The following is a 22,637-nucleotide window of genomic DNA, read 5'->3' as shown; positions in this document are numbered from 1 at the left end:
TGTGTAGCTACCCATAACTGCAAATTAAGAACCGTGTTCTTCTCTTGTTGTATATACACAGAGGTATACAGAAGTACATAAAATAAAGAGAATTTAGTCAGTTTTCACAGTAATACTAAGTTGTTCACGCTACATTGGTGTAACTGAAAAAAGCACCCTAGAAGGTGACTTTTCAAAAATGTTTATGTACCTAATATGCAGGTTGGGAAATGCATCTACTGGAATTATCAAAAAAACGAACGTCTTTTTTATTCCTTCCTCCTTTTGCCTTTGCCTTTCTCTCTCTTTTTTTCTTTTTTTAAATATATAATTACTATGATTTTCCTAATAAGTGAGATGCCTAACCTTCCAGGTTATCTTAAAATTCCCAAGAGGAGCCTTCGGACTCTTCATTATTTAGAGTCTTAGAAAATCTATATGCTGCTCCTCCGGTAACTCCATTCATTTCAGTGGGATGCCTGCATGAGGCGTAAGCTACTCCTGAGTACGTGCAAAGCCGGCTGAGCACAGAAATGTCATTCCCTGCTTGGTGGAGCCTCTGTGAATTCAGGCTGTTTAAAAGGTGTGCAAGTGGTTGCTAAATAGGGCTGTGAAATGTTAACAGCATTATTCAAATTATTTTCTGATGCGCACAGAAATTGTTTCCATTTCAAAGGCAACACGAGTTACTGACATTTCCCTCACTTTGTCTAGAATGTACTTACTGCACACAGAAAAAAAAAATTTAGGAAAATGACCTTTTATGAGGTGGAAGAAAGAAAAACAGATAGTGTGATAAATGCCATCCTGTTCCAAAACAAATTAATGAAATTGCACCTACATACCTTGCAACTGAATCTTATTTTCAGGACTCTGAACCAGAACAGAGCTGACAGAATCTAGGTTGTCATAGTTACTGCAGCCAAGAGGACCAGTCCGCGTTTCTGTCACCTGATGGTAAGGGAATGGAAAAGCATTTGCTGTATTATTCAAAACAGACTGAGGAGTTCAGAAGCCCGTTTCATAAAGTTTCCCTTTAATTCAGCCAGCGGTACATTTCAGACTTAATTAAGGTGAAACAGCTTATTTTAATTATGAAAAGTATGACGGCAAATGTTTTACCAAGTACCACAGCCTTCGCGGAGTGCTATTTCCATTGCACAGAATCCTTGTAAATACTTTAGCCAACCAACGGTCTAAAGACTATTTCTTTAGCTATGGGAATTAGAATGGGTTTAATAAAAGCAGTTCATAAAAACGACGACTCCGATTTTCACTGATGAAACTTGTGCACATGGCAACTCCTTGTTGAAGCCATGGAAAACTTTGACTTTTCTCATGTAACACAGAGATTCAGAAGCGAAAACTTTTTATGAGCTGTATTTATAATGGTGGTAGCGGTGGGATCTTTTTAATCAGAAAAAATCCTAAGAGAAGATTAGACATAAAACTCTAGACATTCTGCCTATTCTAATCACTGACTCCATGACCACAGAATCAAAATACAGCTAAATCAATCAAAACAGCATCACCACAAGGAGAGCTCATAGAAGTCTGGCTTAACAGTTGGGGATTGGGCTTGACAACGGGCAGTTGTTTACATGAGTAAATTAATAAATAATAAAAAAAGAGATGACAATGGAATAGTATAGATAATTCTCAGTGTCAACAAAATAATTATAAAGGCTAATTTCTTTTTTTAATGTTTTCCTATGAAAAATAGAAGGGGGGTGGGGCTATGTGGTCTAATGCACTTTCTCACCAGTGAAGCACTGCAGCTTTTGAAGCACTAGGCAGCACCTCAGGTTTGGGGTTTTTTTGTTGTCTGTGTAGGGAATCATGGAAAAATTCCAAAACCTTAGTATGGACGGGTATACCACGATCTCACTTTTTTTAACTGGATTGGGTGCTGTGGAAAATTAATGGGTTTGTGGTTCCTTCTCCTTTATACCAAGACTAGGCAGAAAGAAAAAAGCAAAAGTGGAATAAAAGTACAATAAAAGTGTAATAAAAATACAAACAGAGCCATAACAGGAAATGCTGGACATGGGATATTGTCCCAGTCTCCTTTACAGCCAAAGTATAAGCAATTCCTCTGTCACACTCCCACCCAAACTGCTCCCAGCCGCAGTCCTGGAACTTCTTAGCTCTCTTCCTTTCACTATCTCAGAGGTTGTGTCCATATTGACCCTCATTTAGTGATCTGCCTCAGTTTTGAGTACAACCACTTCTATTTTCTGTTACTTCAGGTAGAGTATTTTGCTCTGGATCTCCTGAAGAATAAGCCTAAATTATGGGGTCAAGGAGCTCATTTCAAAAATACACACCTCCACCGTGCCTCGGACCGACGTGCAAACAGACAACTAATACGAACAGAAGGAAGCCTGCTATTTTGAAAGAAATATGAAGGTTTGCTAAAATAATCCATGAATGTTCATGTTGCTTACAATTGCCTGGCTCCCTTACAGTCTGTGCTACCACCAGCACTTGTGGGTGGCTGCAACTGGATCATGCTATTCTTGAAACCGTGGAGATATCATATTTTCCAAAATCTCTTGCGTTTTTGAAAAGTAAATAGAAAATCTTAGGTTATTCCAAGCTCTTGTCACCTTTCTGTCACTTTGAACTAGTGTTCCTGAGAGTGGAGAAGGAGACCCTTTGCAGTGCCAGCGGCCCGTGGAGAGGACACACAAAACTGGCTTCAGCCAAACCTGTTAGCAGAGTGCCAGCTGCGCAAGGAGATGAGACGGAGTCAGGATGTCTCTTCCCTGCAAACACTTGGCAGTTTTTAATATTTAGGACAGGGACAGATTTACCGTGTTTTTTGCTTAATCATCCTGAATCAGCACAAAGACTCTTGCACAGGCATCAGATTTGGCTTGGACACGGCTGGAATGGCAATTTTGATTTACCTGTGATCCTCCAGTCCTCTCCCTCTCCCAAAAAGTGACATAAAATTCCATTCTAAAATCTCATTTTTGTGCAGTACCCCCAGTCCGTATACAGAATCTTAATCTGTTTATACAATAACAAAGACAGTCACCTGCATTAAATACATTAAAAAGCCAGAAGGCAATAAAAGAGGGCTGAATGTTGTTACGAGACTTATCCTAGTTCTGAAAGATTATGCTCAGCATTTATCTCTGCAATCCTTTATTTAAAGATCCATTTATTTTAGTGTTGGGGTTTTTTTGTATATTATTATTATTCTTTTCAACTATTTGTGTATAAGGCAATGCAGCTTCATAAAGTTATATGAAATGTAGAAATTATAAAGCCAATTTTACAATTCCTAACGGTCCTTATTATCCTTATGCCTCCTGAAATCACAAAGTAAGGAAGATTAGTAAGCAGTTTTATAATTACTGTGTCCCTTTTTGTTCATGCATCTTCATTCTTCACTTGGATCGTGCAGACATAGGTAGAGATACCGCTGGTTTGATTATGGGAGTGATAGCACTTGGTGTATTTAGGTGTGCCAAGAGGCAGAATGGGGAAAAGTCATCGTTAAATGATGACTTTGACTTCTTTTTTAGACTTTTATGACTTCTTTATTAGAAACCAGTTATATAAATCCACTGATCCAAAAGAAAGATATATGAAAAAAACTGAGCGCGCTCAGATTTTGAGGTGACTTACAGACACTGATGATTGGTATAGGAAAGCAATAAAATATTGTTCTAATAATAATAATAATAAATAATACTCGATAAATAGAGCAATAAATAAGGACCTTTTCCAAACATTATGTTTTCACTAAAATCTATGGATTTGTATTGTTCATTCTTCTACTTTTCCAAGTACCCTAGCCTTCCTCTGTCAACTCCTTTGCTCTGGTACTCTTAGCTTCTGCATACAAAATACATTGCAAGAAGAAAGTCAAAATACATAGTCCCAATATACAACAAAAAAAGACAAAAGCTGACAAAAATCATCCCAACTTCAACTTTCCATGGATGACGCTTCTAGTCAGAAGTCAAGTGATATAGTTACATACGGTTTTTCATACTCTGTATAAATCCTACTCAAAAAAGATTATAAAACAGAAGAAAAATTTTAGTAGCTGATAAATAAAACCCTAAAATTTCTGTCAAATGTTCTGATCAAATGCAAGGATTTTATTTTTGGGTAACTCATTGGAGGTTGGAACTAGATGATCTTTAAGGTCCCTTCCAACCCGAACCATTCTATGATTCTATGATTCGGGTAACAAATCAGACTATAGAGGGGGAAAAAAAAGGTCCAAGTGTATTAATTCTGTTTGGTCCAATTTTGGTCTTTGGTCCAAATTTGGTCCAAAATTGGACCAAAACATCCAATTAATTCTGTTTGGTACATTTTCTGTTTCAGGAACAACAGAAACAAAATTGGAAAGGCAATGGCATTTCTTTAATTATCTTCCAAGCAGAGAAGTGTGACTATGTACAGTTCCAAGATAACAGCTGAAAAGTGTTTTGTCTGAAAGCATGCAATAACAGACAAACCAAAAACAGGAAGAGGGAAAGGTAAAATGTAAATGCAAAGAGTATGCTAAGATGCCAGCATAGTCCAGAAGTGATTTCATATAAGCCATGCTTGTTTTGTAAGAGCTAGGCCTGCAGTCCATAAAGAATGCTAACTCACAAAGCAAAATGCCACAAAACAAAGTTATTTAATAAACAAAACCCCCTAAGAACCAGTAACAAAATAGGTGTGAAACCATCTGACATGAAGCAGGCAGGCTATTCTCAAGTGGCTTGTTTTCAAAGATTATCACAGAACAGGTTTCCCTGGGCAGCAGGGTTTTCAGTTCCCAGAAATAAACTATAACATTTGGCATTAATGAGACAAATGCCTACAGTTTTCAGTCAGTTAAATCTCATAACCATGGTGATAACAACCCGATTATAAGTGCACCGAGAACATACCTCCTAGCACTTAAGCAGGGCTGAATTCTTGTGATATCAGTGGGTAGTATTTCCCTGGGAAACCGTGCTTTTTTGTCCATGATAATTAAGCCTATAGAAGTCTTTCCTAATAAAAGGGAAATATATTTCTGCAGAGATTTTGTTCCTGGTGCGTCCTTTTAAATGCACATAGCTAATATTCCTAACTACATGGCCATGCGGAGCTAGTGTGCTGCCCTGCATAAAGGACTATCCTCTTCAGCAAGACTCTCTAAAAATTAATTTGGCTTCTAAGGAAGCTAACTAAGCCAACACAAAGGAGAATGAGACAATGCTAGTCGCTCCAAAATAGGAAGCTGCATTCATATTCATATAAACCTCTTTAATATTTTAAACATTAAAATAATGATTTAAAGCAAACTCATCACATATACATGACCACTCATGGAAGAACGACTGGCGCATACAGAAGAATGGGCAAAAGTATGGAGGGAGGGGAAGCCTGAAGTCTTTAGGATTCTCTTGTGTGACTCTCCTATCAACCTCACCTTCAGGACTCGTCTTCCAGCCCATGTCCCCACACATTGTCATCCCTGTACATTCTGCAGTCAGTGCTCATTTCACCTAAAAAAAAGTTGATCAAATGAATAGGAACTAAATGTACTTTCTATTTAGAAGTGGCTCTCCTGCCAACTTTCCTTATTTATTTTTTTCCCCCCAGGCTCAACAGTTTTTCACAAAAACACCTTTCTTTCAGCACTTTCCTTTACCACACAATAGTTGCTACTCTGCTGTCCTACTTGTGTCATTGAGCATATTAAAAGACTCCCATTAATTAGCATGTAATTAAAATAAATCAAATCTTCTGAACGTTCCAAGCACTGGCACTTGTCATGCTACCAGCTAGATGAACGTTTCTGAAGGAGGTATAGACAAACCAACAGCACTCACCACGTCGGGAGTTGGATTAATGTTTTTTGATTCCTGGTTTGTTTGGGTTTTTTAAATTTTAATTTTATTTTTTTTTAATTTTTAAAGCAATACGTTATAGGCATGTAACATTTTCAACACATTTTCTAGCAGCAGTATTGATAGCATAGGACTGACTTTTTAATTTGAAGAGCCCACTAAGTCAGGAGACCTGGAATCTCTCCCATCATATTTTTTCTATGATCTGTTGTTGTAAAATGGAAGAGAAACAGTAAACTTGATCTTTCTGCAAAGGAAATAAATTGCGAAATTTCCATTAACTTCATTAGAAGTGGAATAAGGACTTCTTTCAAGCTTTTTGGGCAAGGAGATGCCTTTCATTTTCACTGACTGCAGCAATAAATCTTCCCAAGAGATCAGTGTAATCCCTCCATTCCCTCTCCTTTGTTTCTACACTCTCTGGAATTTATGTGAACTAGACTACTACATTACAACAGCACTGAACTTGAAATGTACTATCCCCACATAAAGCATAAAATACCTCAGAAATCAAAATACCTCAGAAATCAGAATATTCTAGGAATTGGAAATGAACTGACTATTAAAATTCTGCTCTGTTGTTACATTCTTTAAAAAGATTATGATTTTTTAGGGCTGTTTAGATTAATCTGATAGGGAGCAATGACCTGTCTGTTCAAGCCTGCTCCCCACTATCTCAGACAGCAATTTATTATCTGTACGTTCTGAGAGAACCCATAAGAACATCGAGACGAGTCTTTAAATCTATGCTGTGCCATAGGAAAATGAGACAAGAAAGCAAGACTGTCAGGAATGCTGCGGCTCTCAGCTAGGAAACATATACAGGTTGAACTACCTTCTACAGACACCTGAGATAGGGGTCAGAAAGGGAGGAGAAAGTGATTAGTCCTTGTGCTGTTCTGTAACGCCGATTCTGCAGACTGCGCAACACTCCCGGGGTTATGGAAATTGAAAGTGAGGATTTACCCCAGCTGAAATCCCCGGCAGCGTTGACAGTTCTGGCATCGGAGCCACAATTTTCCCTTCTCAAGGACATTGTAAATCCACTGCATGTCCGATGCCACGTTCCCATACATCCTTACGTAAAACAACAAGCAAGTCTGCAGGAAATCTTTGTCAGCAAACCAGTCAGGGCAGTGGTACCAGAGCCTTTATTTCGTCCACTTTCAGAAATGAAGGGTGCATCAGCCTTATACAGAGAACAAGGACAGGCATTCTCTCAGAAAGAACAAGCTATCTATTTTAATTAATCTTGAAGAATAGATGAGAGTGAAGTTCTCTTAGGAAGAAGTAACAGACTGAGCAAAAACGTAATATAAACTGAATATTTTGTTTCAGTTTACATTTAGATATTTCTGCTTGCTCACATCATACTTAAATGAATACTAATGTTATTTTTTCACAACTATTATTGCCTAAAGAGACAGTTGAGCAACAAGCAATAAATGAAATCTATATATTTTGTTTGAAAGATAAAATTAGAAAGAAAGAGGACAGCACAGATACAAATTAAAATAATATTTCATGTTCATAAAAATCTCAAGGTATCTGCAGAAAGCAAAAGCAAAGAAACTTGCTGAAGTAAAGCCCGATTCTTAACCCTCCATTCTTTTCCAAACATAACTCCATTACCACATAAAGGACAAAAAGCTCCAAAGAAAACTTGGGGTACATGCTTAAAGGGACACCATCTGCCTACATTTAACCCAACTGTAAAATCCCAGGCAAGGACTTCCCAAGAGCATTAGGAATAGGATTTATATCTTCATGGCTCAGTTCCAATATGCAATGCTGAGGCTACTGGGATTTTTCACCATGTCCCCATTAGTTTCAAGAAGACAGCATGATCTGGCTATTTATAAAACTCATAGATATTATTAGTCATAATAATACTGCAGTTGAATGGAAAATAATTTTCTTAGGTTGGGAAAGTGTGAATAAAAAAATATAGTCCTTCCTGAATCAGAATAAATAGTTAAGAAGTTACTTTTCTTTGTGAAGCGACAGGAAAAAGAAAGTCTAGGTCAATATAAAAATTACCTTTGGATAATTTGGAAACATTTTACCTTTAATGTGGTCAGTTTTAAAACTTATACATATATATATATTATATTTTAAGATAAAAAATAATAACTTATGCTAAAAAAAAAAAAAAGAGTTAAAGGCTAACATTAGGACCTAAAAATAATATAAAAAGGATTTAAAGTCTTCAAGCTCAAAAATCAAAGTGATAAGGGCAGGTTAATTAAGAACCAGATTTCCATGCAGATCCTACCTATGATTATATATTTCTGTGCAATTCTAACACTTAATTGCAATATTCTCTTTGGTAATAGCTCTAAAAATGTAATAATTTAAGCTATTGCCAGATCTTATATTTCCTCCCCTGGAATTCATGTCAACTCAGGATTTATTTTTGCTCTCCATAGCACTCCAATTCCTAACCCTCCGCACCACACTGACTGTGACATCTGCAGCAGAACATTTTGCACGTCCACTTGATTTTGCCACACTCCATTCAAACCACCCCTTATGGGGTTGTCATTCTAACCTCTCAAAAGAAATCACATTACTGTCCATAACGTGCGTGTCTGCTGCCTCGCTCTCTGCCTGGCTCACATATATGTTTTTAGGGATTTATTTTTAGGTTGTATCCTCATTACTTCCCACCAATTTATTCCCTCTGGTAAATGATTGTAACACATTTGCCCTCTCTGCCTCATTGGTGCTGCCGACTCTCAATTAATTGTTTTGCAAAACTCTTATTTCCATGCTACTGGTTTTTGCATGTTTTCCTGCATATTGGAAGGCCTACCTACAGAATTAAAAATGACAGAATTAACAATTTAATCATTAAAACCTTATCAGGTGTTCAAACTAAGGGGTAACGCTTGGCTAAATGTTTTAGAAAAGAAAAAGCAACTTTATACTGAAGCTCTAAACTTTATTTCATATGGATGCCTCCTCAGCGTGAGATGACTAGTTTAGATATATTGCTCTATAACTTTGATTGATTATGCTGTTCCATCACTATTGTGTAGTTTCATCTGTGGTAAAAGCAAATCTTCAGCCTTTAAATTCCCCGAACTTGAGAAAAGACGTCGTAAGAACACCTGGGACTGGAATCTAATTCCAAATTTTGCTTCAATAAATATGTATATCATGCACAGTGCACGGTTGCAGATTATATGATTCTTAATCAGAACAGGCCAATAGGAATGGCAAACTTGTTCACCATATAAATTATAACAGACTTAGTGTTCAGAAATAAAATCACTGGTAATTAGCTTTTAAAACTAAATGTATATGTTGCTTGTTAAACACTATGTGGTAGGAAAAAGCATCTTCAAATATTTATCTGCAATTGCACTTGAAACTCCAATCAAGGACTAATACCAAATTAGCTAAAGAACAGTAAACCACAAAGGACTTAGTGTTGAATCTGTTCTGAAGCATCCATGTTTACCGATGCTTTCTAAATCATTTAAGTGAGTTAAAGGAGCAGTGCTCATAATGAAATGTAAGCACTCAGGAACTCACTGCAAGATTTGAGAGTGCTGGGTGCTTACCTTGAAAAATGAACCATGGCTTTTATATCATCCAAGCAGTTTTGAGGACTTGACTTGTGAGATTCTCACAAGATGTAGGGGATCTTAGTAGAATTTTGGCTCACTGTCATCCAGACTATTTCTGAATTCATTCTAGTGCTGAATGGTAAGGGAACATTTCATAGCTTGTCTACAACACTTTAAAACCCAGTGGTCAGAAAAGAATAAAACTGTTCCTCATTTAACCATGCTTAATCTTCATAGGGTACTTACTCATAGAAAAAAAAAGTCTCCCAGCTTCTCCCTATTTCTATTCCAGCTGCTAGTCTGGAGTGCAGAACCATCGACGTTTGCAGGCTGGGGTCAGACAGAAGCAGTTGAAGAAGCACCCAGTGAGTAGGAAAGGAGGCAGTTTATTTAGGATATTAGCTTTCTGTGTTAGGTCAACCTCTGCAAGCATGAGGTGAGGGTAAATACATCAAACCTGAGGGTATATTTGATTAAGATACAAATATTCACACAGTTCTACCTAGAACTCTCTACTATGAACCAAACAATTATTTTAATAATTAATTATATGTATGTAAATTACTTTTCAGGTAGCAATTTTTACAGAAAACTTGCTGCTGTGATAATAAGCACTATTCTAGATTAAAAAAAAAAAAGACTGGGAAAAGCAAGGCAAGAGAAAAGAAACAAATTTGCAAATGAAGAACCATATGAAAGAAAAATGTTTGGTTAAAAATAAGCCATAAGCTCCTAACTCTACCAAAACAGAATAAATTCCCCTTTTCATTCCCTCAGAGACCAGTTCTATTCACAGAATCACAGAATCACAGATTATTCCAGATAATTCTATTGCCTTTCTGCTGTAGATCAGAAAGGAGCATTGAATCCAGGTTTCTCATTTCAGTCAAAATATATTGGAAATGAGAGCTGGTAGTTGTGTTCTGTACACAGTCTGATCTTTCAGTTTCGGTCCCTTAATATAAATTGAAAAAAGACCATTTCTTTTACACTTAAGTCCTGTGAAATACACACAAGTCAAGTGAAGAACCCTGTAGCATAAGGGCTGAGATGGTTTTAATAATACCCACCCTTAAATATAGAAACTTTTAACGTCAAATACTCAAAAGAGTAGAACTGCCTTTAGTGAATGAGAACTGGGAAGATGTAGGTACCAAACTATATTTTCATTATATCCCTTAAAGCTTTAATGAACACATAAAAAGGGATAGAGAAGAAAAGGAAGAGTACCTCTCTGTCCAAAACTGCACATCACATTAGGAGGTGGAAACGTCAATCAGAGTTCAATGTTTTATTTAGAAGAACAAAAGTGAAACTGGATTCATAAGTTTACTGAATTTGATTAAACAATAAAAATACTCCTAACTGCAAACATATCAAATTATAACCAAGTATTTCTGTAAATTTACAGTAATAAAGACCATTACAAAGTTGAAAGACACAGAATTCAAATGAAAAAGCCATCTTGAGAGGTAACAATTACAGCTGGATGGAAAATTCCTATAGACGCACCATGATCTTATATTCTCATCAAGACCAGATCCTCCCCAGTGTAAACCAACACTGAATTTAGTGGAACACTGTGGATTTGTACCATGGGGGTTTCCATGTTTTTGACAGGTGAAGATCCCTGCAGCACATGGCATTGAGCACTTTTCACCAAACTCTGCTGTCAGACCTTAACTCATTCACCATCTATAAAGAGTCATGAATGAACAAACTGACCGCTCTTTGGAAAGTTTTTGCTAATAACTGAGCAATTCTCAATATTCTCATTTCATGAACTAGACAAAAAGAGAATTTTTCATGTACAGAAGCCTGCTCCTAGAACTAGGCTCCAGGAGCAATGTTATCCAGAAAGACTGTTATGTATAGCTGGAAAATTGTTCAAATCATCCTGATTCGTGGGAATTGAAAGACCTATCAAATACCATTAGGGCATATGTGAATGTGTCTTATTATGGATCTTGCATTGATATAATTTTTGAAAAAATGGCCCAGTGGAACCTGGCCCAGTGGGAGGTGTCCCTGGTCAGAGCAGGGGGTTGGAACTAGATGATCTTCGAGGTCCCTTCCAACTCTAACCATTCTATGATTCTTTTAACTTTTTTTTTATTATTTTTGTTTTAATTTTAACAAAAATCAAAGGAAAAATACTGCAGGGACCCCAAATATCATTCCTTGGGAATGACAGAATTAATTTGAGTAATCTAGGGAAAGCTAATGAGTAATAGTTTGATAAATTAGAAAGATGATGGTTGCAGTTGAATGGAGAAAACCCTGATCTCAATGATATCAACATGCGTGTGAAGAAACTTCTTTGATTTCAGTGGAGTTCATTCATTGTATAAGGTCAGAATCTCACAATGCAAAAATAGAAACACTTTTGATTTTGGATACTTGGTTCAGCAATAAAGTCTGTAGAACAGTGATGAAACTACCAGCCCTTCAGACATTAAAGATCTGAAAACACTACAGTAATCACTCAATACTATAAAAAGTCTCCTGGATGAATAATGGAACCTTCCTTAAACCCAGCTTCTGCCACAGCATATAGAGGCATTATAAGCATTATCTTGTTAGAGATTACATTATAGTTTTGCTGTCAGAAATGCAAATCCTGCCTAAGTACCGTGTGAAGCCCTACAGGTAGAAATAACAGTGAGCTGCAGAAGGCGGCAATGATGTAGCTCTCGGAATCGGTTACTCCTAAAGGATTCTAATAAAAGGACATTTTCAGGGGTGTTTTGTACCATTAAATTAATAGATTGAAGAGGATGATTGCAGTTTGAATCATAATCTATAACAACAAAACATGTGAAAATGTATTATGGGTATAAATTCTACAGGAAAAAGAATACGAACACTGAAACCTTGAAACAGCCTTTTATTATTCTCTAAGCCTATTTCTTCTGACTCTGAGCCTCTATTAACCTGAGATATTCTTCCTAATCTGACCTTTGTGTTGTTACATGTTGTTGATACATGCTATCTCATATTTCTTAGGATTCAGAGGCACGGAAATGTTCTGTGAATTTTATAGTCCTTGCTTGACTTTTTCTGACCTGCTGACAGGCCACAGCTGTCAATTAGAGAGTGGAGGACACTGAGAGTGCTGAAGTAAGTTTCTCAACCCATACACAAACCGCTGCACAGCCAGAATAAAGAACAAATTAAAATCCATACAAATCTGAGTGCCTCCAAATTAGTGCTGGAATGCCCTGCTCTGCCTGCATTGTTCAATATGTTCATTGTGGATCTCTCAATATTAAAAACCTTCTCCATTTTCTGAGTTTATTTACTTTAGTTTCACTTTTTAAGGAGGAAAAAAAAAAAGAATTCAAAACATTTAAGGAACTGTAGTATGAATTGTTAATAGGTTTTTGACAACTGTGATGGCAAGTGTTCTGGGAGTGCTGCTAAGGTCTCTTACCTACATATGTACACTTAAAACCTGCTTAGGGTTTGGCAGTCTTTATTTTCTTGGAGTTTTTTTTACCCTTCTTTCTTGTCTAAACTACATAACTGATATAACAAAGTCCTTCAATTTGTTATGATCTATCATGTCGTATGGTCTATCCTTTTTTGTTGGTTTTTTTTGTTTGTTTGGTGGGGGTTTTTTAAGTGAAGAATAGTTATTTAAAGTCTTTCCGAAATGCATACCCTAGCATCTCTATTATGTGTTATTTTGTTGCTTTGAAAGCATCTCATGCTGCGCTACCAACTAGCTGGCGATGTTATAACTTCTTGCACTCATTACTACGCTATGCACATTGCTGTAAATATAATGAGCCAGTGTAGTCTGTATCAGAGGCGGCTGAAACACATCCTTTTACGAGTGTCATGCTGCAGCTGCTGTGATGTATTGTGTCAATTATGTTGCTGAGTACGCATTCTCAGAGTGGTTAGTAAAACATGTTATTGCATTAACTTGCTGGTCCTTTCCCGCCCCCCGCCTTTTCTCTCACTCTCTGAAATAGCGAGGGCCGGATTCTCAAATGAACTGCTGTTTTACACCAACTGAAGAGCTGACCTCTACATTACCTTTTAGGGAAAGCAGCCCTGGAGTTTCAATTTAATTAAAACTCAACTGTCCAAATGAATTAAGGTTGTTTTTAATATCATCAACTTAAATTCTTGAATAAAATATGGAAATAAATCCCTAACCCTTACACTTGGTGTATTCTTAGAACTAGTTAATGGTCCACACATAGCAGTCACAAGATTTCATTATATCTATATGGCGAATTTGATCCCAAGACCTCCAACAGCTCCCAGACACAAATGCATAAAACCTCATGTATTTCAATTTTATAATGAGACAAATAAAAATCCTGTGCTGTGCAGTAGAACATGGTGGAGCATGAACACAGCTCCCTGAGATTGGTCTAGCTTCAGAAAAAGAAGGGATATAGCTGCGGAAGTGCAGGGCTGCTCCTGACCAAATAAACCCTGTTGAGAATCATATTGTATTTATCTGGGCCACAGCACTGCGGTACAGCTTTCAGATCATGTCCTGTGTTCCACATTTTATTGATGGTAGCACACCGTATACTAGCACATGGCCTCCGCGCCGTGCTTTATGGCATGGTTTCACCAGGCTCAAACTCCAAAATGTCAGCATTTTGATTCCAGCTCTCCAAACCTGCCTATCCAAATCCACAATTAAATTCAGATTACTGAAAGACTCTTAGGAGCTAGGTGATGCCCAAAATGTAATAGAAGCTAGATACCTAACTGCAGGTCCCAGTTCCTCTGGTAAGATCAGATAATAATCAAAATATGCATTTAAAAATCCATACCTAGCCATATAGGTAATGAGCTGATTTTGTGAAGCTTTTAATAATGAGTGAGATATTCAAAGTAACCTGCAAAAGTATTCAGTTCTTACAAAAATTTCATGGGAGTTTACCACATCAAGACAAAGATTTGGGAGCCACAACCTCCCTGGGCAACCTGGGCCAGGGGCTCACCACCCTCACAGGAAAGAACTTCTTCCTAATATCTAATCTACTTCTCTCCTCTTTCAGTTTAAAACCGTTACCCCTTGTTCTATCACTCCACTCCCTGATACAGAGTCCCTCCCCGTCCTTCCTGTAGCCCCCTTTAGGGACTGGAAGGGGCTCTAAGGTCTCCCCGGAGCCTTCTCTTCTCCAGGCTGAACACCCCCAACTCTCTCAGCCTGTCCTCACAGCAGAGGGGCTCCAGCCCTCTGAGCATCTTCGTGGCCCTCTGCTGGACCTGCACCAACAGGTCCATGTCCTTCTTATGTTGGGGACCCCAGAGCTGGATGCAGTACTCCAGGTGGGGTCCCACGAGAGCAGAGTAGAGGGGCAGAATCACCTCCCTCGCCCTGCTGGCATCGCTTCTTTTGATGCAGCCCAGCATGTGGTTGGCTTTCTGGGCTGTAAGTGCACATTGCTTGGTTTTCTGGCATTTCCATTTCATAACGGACCTGAACAATACTTATCCTTGAAAACCTGTACTCTGGCTTTTCCATGGCCTGCTTAAGTCACCATACCTACACAATGGGGAAGCCATTTCTGGCTTTTAGTTCCCCAGGTTTGTTTAATTAAAATTACATTTACTACTTAATTTCTTCAATGGAGTCAACAAATACCTGTGATTTTACAACTTAAAGCTCTTGCTGGGCACAATATTTTGAGCTTCCCAAGTTTTGGTCATTTACAAGGTTTCTCAGCTCTACAGTCTTAAATCCTGTCCACAAACTGAATGGGGAAAATCAGGACAAAAAGAAAGGGTTCAAGATCTGGATTTCAAAAGCTTCAAAAATTTGGCTGTTTATACAAAACTGTGAAAACTATCTACATTTAGAATTTGCCTGAAGTTTGACAAAACTACAAGGCTTTCTAGTATTTCAGCATTTCTACTTTTGATTACAGCAATTACTTGAATTCACAGAAAAACACATTCAAGTATAAGGTATGAAAGGAAAAAAAATGAACCAAGGAAGCCTTTTAAGACAAAACAAAGAAACAAAAAAAATGGTCTGGTTTTCAGTCTGAGTTTTTGAGTGAGAAACTAATTTCATTACGCTTAAATTTCCTCTGTAACAGCTCACCATGAGTCATTCATGGGTTAATTATAGACAATCAGATATATTTACCATCACAATAGAGCCCTGTTCTTACAAACTATTTTAATCTAAAGTTTTCAGAGACAACAAAAGTGCTTAAATCTCCCATAGCAAGAAAAGTGTTTTCTGGGAAGAAAAAAGCAAATTGCACAATAAAATGTAATTGAAATTAGAGGGCACATTTTCAAGGATGTTTATTCTTTCTCACTCAGATGGAATAAATGGGCTGTAATCTGGCTGTAAATAGCTGGTGGAAAATTCAATTTATGCATCTGCTCTTCGGTTGCCTCCTGTTCTTTTGTTGCACTGTGGCTGTCCCACAGCTGTCTGGACCCTCAGATAACACCTACACTGTATTCACCTGCCCCAGCTCCCTTGAAAGACAAGGTGTTCTGGAATGGAAGAAGATATCCTCCAAAAGATAACTACTGTAACAACCTCACTTTATTAACCAGCAATGTTATACTTGCCTAACATAACTGTGTTTTGCAGAATGCAATGAGAGTATTCAATAATATTTAATTTACCATGTGAACAATGTGTTCCTTATGTGTTCTGCACAATTGTTTGGACTTAGTGCAGAAGTTCACTAGTGACAGTGGTGGAATTACGGCTTCTAGCGAACAGGAACTGGGGTCATTTAAGCAGGAACATACACTGTCTCCCAACTGCATTAGACTCAGAAAGCAGACTGAAAACAATGTACTATGTGCAGCCCTCTCCCATCTACCCACCATTGAAAAAGTCTCCTAATTAGTTGTTAGGAGTACCGCTGCATGGTCTCAGGGTAGGGCACCAATGTATTCTTCCAGTGGGCAACGACAGGACACGTTGCCAGAATCACAGTAGATACTACAGTAACTCGTGACCTTCATGTCTTGTTTACACCATCCCTCAATCAGCAAAGGAAAGAGATCGGTCATATGGATTAGGGTCATTGCGCAGTCCTAGGTCTCTGGTCATTTCACCTTCCCCTGGGCCTCCAGCTATGGTTAGATCTTAAACAGGTGCACATTAGCACGGCTGTACAGGAGCGAGAACAATGCCAAGTTGGAAGAGTTGAGAATATTGCTCCTTAAAGATACCCCACAGGGAAAGAAAAACATTTGCTGACTTTATTTGTATCCTGCTTCCACAATTATACGTGCTTTTATTAAACAAGAGGACGGCATACCCCATCATCCTAATAGGGACGTTAACAGGCAGAGCTAACAGCCACCATCGCATCTGAAGAAAAATTTTCATAGGAAAAAGCTTCTAAAATGAGCATGCAAAGGAAGTAATGTTGGATCTGTAATATCTCAAACACAACAGGATGTATATTCATGTAAATGTATATGCAAATTGGATGTAGCCCTCAGGCGCTTGGTGAGTTTCCAATGAGGCCCTTGAGGCTGCAAACTGTTGATTTAGCATATGAGCCTAACCACTTACACTAAAATGCATGCATTAAAGTAATATTGAAAGAATGTACGTATCAAGGACTTCTAAATAAGTTAAATATTGATATAGGCTTTGGGTAGATCCCACGGACATTTGATTTTCAGTTGGAAAATGTTGTGACATGGTGATTTTACATTTTTTAATGTGGAATAAACAATGTATCATCTATGTGATTTATTCAAAGCCTCCATCAGTTGTGCTCGTGTTATTTTTAAGGATAATTATGTCACAACTAACAAATTTGATTACAAAAAAAAATTGATTAACAAACTTGATTAATCAAATTCATCTCTTCCACTCCTTTCCTCATGTTGCACATTAACAGATCTTGCTCTGAATGGTATTGTTCTTCACTAGATAAATAAGAATTAAACATAAAGACTTTAATGTTAATTCTCACTTCTCCCTTCCTAATGCTTTCCCTTCTCTGGGACACAACTTAGGGTTTTGGTAGAAAAGCTTAAATATAAAACTTATCAAAATATTATCTTCCTGCATCAGTCCCACAAAATAATATATCAAGACCTGTAAGAAAAAAAATTCAGCTATCACATATCTCAAGGAATTTGAATGAAGAATATAAGAATTTTTACTTGTTTTCCTTAATGTAAGAACTGTTAAATGCTTTAATTACATACAGGAGAAAAATGTTTCATTACGTGTTGCTTTCCAAAGAGAAATTCTTAGGATTTTGGAAAACAGATTTCTTCCTGGTAATTTTTTTCCCCAGAAGACTGATTGAGCTTGATCATTCTCACCTAATACTCGACCAAGTGTTGATTTGGCTCTGTAACTCAAGAGACTTAAGGAATCCCTCTCCATGTCCCATCTGTAAACACCTTACTCTATGAAGGAGGCACTAGAGGAAGAATCTGGAAGCATTAGGAACCGAATGGCCAGACCTAGACATGGGTAGTTTGTGAATGGGTGAGGTGCTAGGATGGAGTAACTGCTATCCCAGCATATTACTGAGCACTGCTATAGATCTGCTAAATGCTCATCCTCTTTCCTGTAGCATTCTCGGTGATGCCTTTCACGTAGTTTCAAGACCCTCTCTACTACTGCATGTTAAGGTTTTTTCTTACTGTTTCATGCTCCTATAAGCAAGAAAATATTTCTTCTCATAATGTTAATATTATGTTTTTGTTGCTAAATGATCATGGAACCTTGGTGATGTGTTACCAATTTACAATGCATCCAAAAAGAAAATTTCTCCCTCCCTAAACCAGATAGCCTGAAAGACAGATAAGTCATGAGAAGAGAAAAATCACAAGAAAGAGTACAGAATTAATACAGTAACTTGTTTAGGAGACACATCATGTTGTTTATAAGTATCATCCTTTTGCTTTTTAAGAGAAAAGATGCACTTTTTGCAGGTAAAACTGTAGGAAAAAAGAGGTGTGAGGAGTGATCTAGTCTAACCTGCAAATGAAAGCTTATACTGATTTTGGAACTAAAAGGAATGAAAAATACTGGCTTTGTTTGCTTATGCTTCTGAAGGAAGGAAAGTGTATTTTTAATCTCTCTTCTCAAATAATATTTTTAGGGGTGTTAAGAGCCATTAAGATAGCCATCTCAGAACACTACAGACGGCAAATACCTGGTTGTGTGAACAGTTGTGCAAAGTTGTTTCTAACTACTGCTGCAGTTTCAGATTGCCCATAGTCACAGGAAATGTGAAAAACAAATAAGCCAAGAAGCAACCATTATCAAACGACTCCTGTTTGCTTCCAAGTCCAAAACTCCAGGAACACCTTTGTGGCAGAGATAATCTGTGCGCTGAAGTGCTAGGATTTATCTGCGAATATCATGTCTTTTGATTTGTGCTTTAAGTCTTGCCTGTTCCAAATAATATATTTTTTTATTTTTTTCAGATACGCATTCCCCAAAGGATACTTACGTTCTTCCTAATAGGAGTATGAGTTACATGAAAGTTTATTAATACTCTCAGTTCTCCCTAAAATATAAACAGCTTTGCTAGTATGGTAGAGCCTAGTATACCGCATATTAAAAAGCCATCCAAAATGTAAATAAAATTGACTGACAAAAAAGGAAGGGAAACCCAACTATTCAATAACTAGCCTTTTTGGTTTTTTTGTTTTCAATGAAATGAAGTTATATGTACATGCAAATTGTGTTTTAAGACACAAAATTGCTATCTGAGAGTGAATAAAAAAATATATAGTATTAAATACTAAACAGATTATGAAATGATTTTTTTGTTGTTGTTGTTAACTAGTCAGCAATCAAGAAATGACTGTGTATCACTTGGAAAACTTTAATATAAATTCAGAATTTTGGGGATTTCTAAACTTCTTCCAACACCTTTAAATTGGATTTCTTTGATGCTGGTCCGAAGGGAGTTATGGTAAGCTGCGAGACCTTTTCTTGGACTCCCTTTGCAAATCCCCAGTTTGATCTCTCCTGCAGAAGGCGGCTTTGAGCACAGCAGTGGTGAGTAAAGCCAGACACAGAGGGTGCTGTGACTTCAAAACCTGTGCAGTAGTTTACAGCACAAAAACCCCCACGCTCTTTTCCCCAGAGCAGACCAGGAGGGGAAGGCACAGAGCTGGCTGGTGGTAGGTTGGTCCTCAGGTCCCCCAGGGTGTCACTTCTCCTGAACCAGCCCTCAAGCTGTTCTATCTGCTGGAACACAGAGATCTGGCTCTGCAGCTCTACGGAAGGCCTGTGGTCTAACTCAGATGTCAGTACATATGTTTTAATAAATAATTTGAAATATGCTCTATTCTTTATATCTTGAGATATAACTTCATTTAACGATTTTCCAATTCAAAAACCATCAGTGTTTCAAAAATCTGCATGGGGAGAGAACAAAAAAAATGCCTTCCCTAGCTGCTTTTGTGTTCCTAGTTTTCAACAGAAACAGTTCTTTTGTTCAGTTAAGTGTTCTGACAATAGAAATTTGTAATGCAAATGCTCCTAATCTCTCAATGAAAGCAAGCTAAAAAGCAGGGGTTTCATGTATCAGCACTGTTGCATCTGAGGTGAGAACCGTTTTTTAGAGATCGCTACAGTCAATTAACCAAATCAGATTTGCTGATGGACCACAGCTTGCATTTGTATCCATCTCCTGAACAGTGAGAAGGTGGAGAGAAAACAGTCATTTTGTGGTGTTTGGAAAACACCTTGGACATGCAAAAGGTTCATGATGTAAATTGTTAGCAAGACGGGTTGAATTTTGCATTACGATGCAAATTTGTTTTAAAAACTAACCAGTGAATAGAAAGCAGACATTTCTTTCAGACACTTTTTTGTCTCTACATTTCTGTGTTCTATCACTTCAGTTACCATGGGTTTCAGCCATAAATTCTCTTAATATAGAAGGAAAGTTTTGCATGTGCCTTGATGGAAGAAGCCTAGTTTTAAAGGCTGCTGTACATCTACATATTAAACAATGAGATTATGAAGATAAATCAGATCAGAGGGATGGCTACTACGATTGTCTGCAGCAAGACTGTGTGTTCCAATGGGCTGCCCTCAGATGAAATCGGACTCTGTGGTGGTTCTGATGCATTTTCAGCTGTGCTGCCTGAACAGCCAAATATTATCCTGCACCTGCAGATGAGCATCTCTGAGCTGGGATTAGCAGCCCATGATGGATGAAACAGGAGGAATATTCTCCGTACACCAGCAACTAAAGAGAACGGGTGCTGCCGAGCCACAAATTGCAGTTGTATCCTTCTCACTATAAAGGCCTTGCCACTCCCAAGGAGGTAAATCTATATTTACTTGAGTAACAGCTAAGGTAGCTGGAAACTGCAGATTGGCTTCAGATGGTTTTTAATGAAGATCTTAGTTACCAGTGGAAAGATCCAATCAGCGGAATGGATTATAAATCACATATTACATTAAAAGCTTCGTAATTACACAGAATCACAGAATGGTGGGGGTTGGAAGGGACCTCTGGAGATCATCTCGTCCAAGCCCCTGCCAGAGCAGGGTCACCCAGAGCAGGTGGCACAGGAACGCGTCCAGGCGGGTTTGGAATGTCTCCAGAGACGGAGACTCCACCACCTCTCTGGGCAGCCTGTGCCAGGGCTCTGCCACCCTCAAAGGAAAGAAGTTCCTTCTCACGTTGAGATGGAACTTCCTATGGTCAAGTTTGTGCCCGTTACCCCTTGTCCTGTCCCTGGGCACCACTGAGAAGAGCCTGGCCCCATCCTCCTGACACCCACCCTTTCAGTATTGATAAGCATTGATAAGATCCCCCCTTAGTCGTCTTTTTTCCAGACTAAAAAGACCCAAATCCCTCAGCCTTTCTTCATGAGAGAGTTGTTCCAGTCCCCTCATCATCTTGGTAGCCTTTTGCTGTCCCGTCTCCAGCAGTTCCCTGTCCTTCTTGAACCGGGGAGGCCAGAACTGAATGCATATTCAACTGCAAGTTAAATTTTATTTGCTCTTCAATACTGGAAATGGACTGAGAGATGTTATTTCAAATAAACAACACAAGGCTAGAGAGCTGCTCAAAATAACAGTTGTTGCTTTATACATGTTGTTTATATATGTTGCCTGCCGAGGCATGGATCTTAGCCAAGCATCCTCCAGGGCTATGTGTGACCTACAGCATTCAGTAGGCAGGATGCTTTGACTGCCAAACTGTCCTAGAAGAAGTTTCTAACAGAAAATAACATGTGCCTCTGCAAAACAGCACAACCAAGAGCTCCAAATTGCTCCAAAGGTCAGTTAAAAATTAAAAAAATAAAAAATGTTTCAAACACAGGCATACAAAAAAACATGTTTGAGGAAAAAAAAAAAAGAAGAACAAGAAAAAGAAAAAAGAAATTAAGTAGGAGGGAACTGTATGCACCCGAACACAGATATGGTCTACCTATAAATGCAGTTGCTGGGCACACATGTAGAGGAGATTGTGTCAATGACTGGACGCTTCTATGAGGGCCACCTATATCATTCAAATTATGTATTGCTCATCAAGCGCAATATCTTTAGTGTGTCAGACCCTCTTCTAAGCTAGAATCTCCATTATTAATGTAATGCGTTGATTCAGGTGAAAAAGTTATGAACAACAGATATTGTTTTGCTAACAAATCTTTTTTTACTAATCAAACCCCATTCCTGCTGAGAAGCAGCTAGTGAATCTGGAACCACATCTGCAGGTTGGTCCTAGAGGACTTCCCCTACCTTTATGGCAGTGGAGGCAATCTGGATGTGGTGGAGCCTGCGCAGCGTGCTGTCCCTGTCAATGAAGTAGGAGGCTGCAAGCTGGTGCAGGGTCTCCAGAGTCACCGCAGAGCTGTTCGTGCTGGGATCGCTTCCTTCTGACCTCTTGCTCAGCTTCCGTTTGTCCACAAAAATTGTGAGTGACTCCTCTCCTGAGCAGGGAAACAGAAACCACAGCAGTCATCAGAGACATCACCTGCAAGTCTCATTTTGCCAGAAACAAGGTGGCAAGCTGAAGGTTTCCCTAGCTGTTGCCTAATGTTTAGATATCCTTCCCTGGTGGCAGATGCAGATACTTCAGTGCCTAAGCACATGGACAACAGATATTATTCTGGGAATATATTTTTTGTTTTGGTGCCTTGTATGAATAACAACTATAAAATAGGACGCATTTATGCCTAGAATGCAATGACACTGGGAATAATTTTGCTATATTAACTCCTGTTTACCAACAATACAGAGATACTCTGTAGATATTCAATTTAAATT

The 22,637-nt window shown here is 38.2% G+C and overlaps 1 protein-coding gene across 2 annotated transcripts in view; it reads right to left on the bottom strand.

The window, feature by feature from the left end:
• BRINP3 (BMP/retinoic acid inducible neural specific 3) overlaps nt 1-22,637 on the bottom strand; it is a 202,427-nt gene that overhangs the window by 62,522 nt on the left and 117,268 nt on the right. For both annotated transcript variants that reach the window (XM_054212346.1, XM_054212347.1), the window contains 2 exons: nt 22,110-22,300; nt 825-930 (listed from right to left, as the gene is read on the bottom strand). In XM_054212346.1, the coding sequence (XP_054068321.1) occupies nt 825-930; nt 22,110-22,300 (297 nt within the window). The remainder of the gene's footprint in view (nt 1-824; nt 931-22,109; nt 22,301-22,637) is intronic.

This window comes from Rissa tridactyla, chromosome 8 (assembly GCF_028500815.1).
Source record: "Rissa tridactyla isolate bRisTri1 chromosome 8, bRisTri1.patW.cur.20221130, whole genome shotgun sequence".
In the NCBI taxonomy this organism is placed as follows: Eukaryota; Metazoa; Chordata; class Aves; order Charadriiformes; family Laridae; genus Rissa; species Rissa tridactyla.
This window is presented reverse-complemented; position numbering and strand designations above follow the sequence as displayed.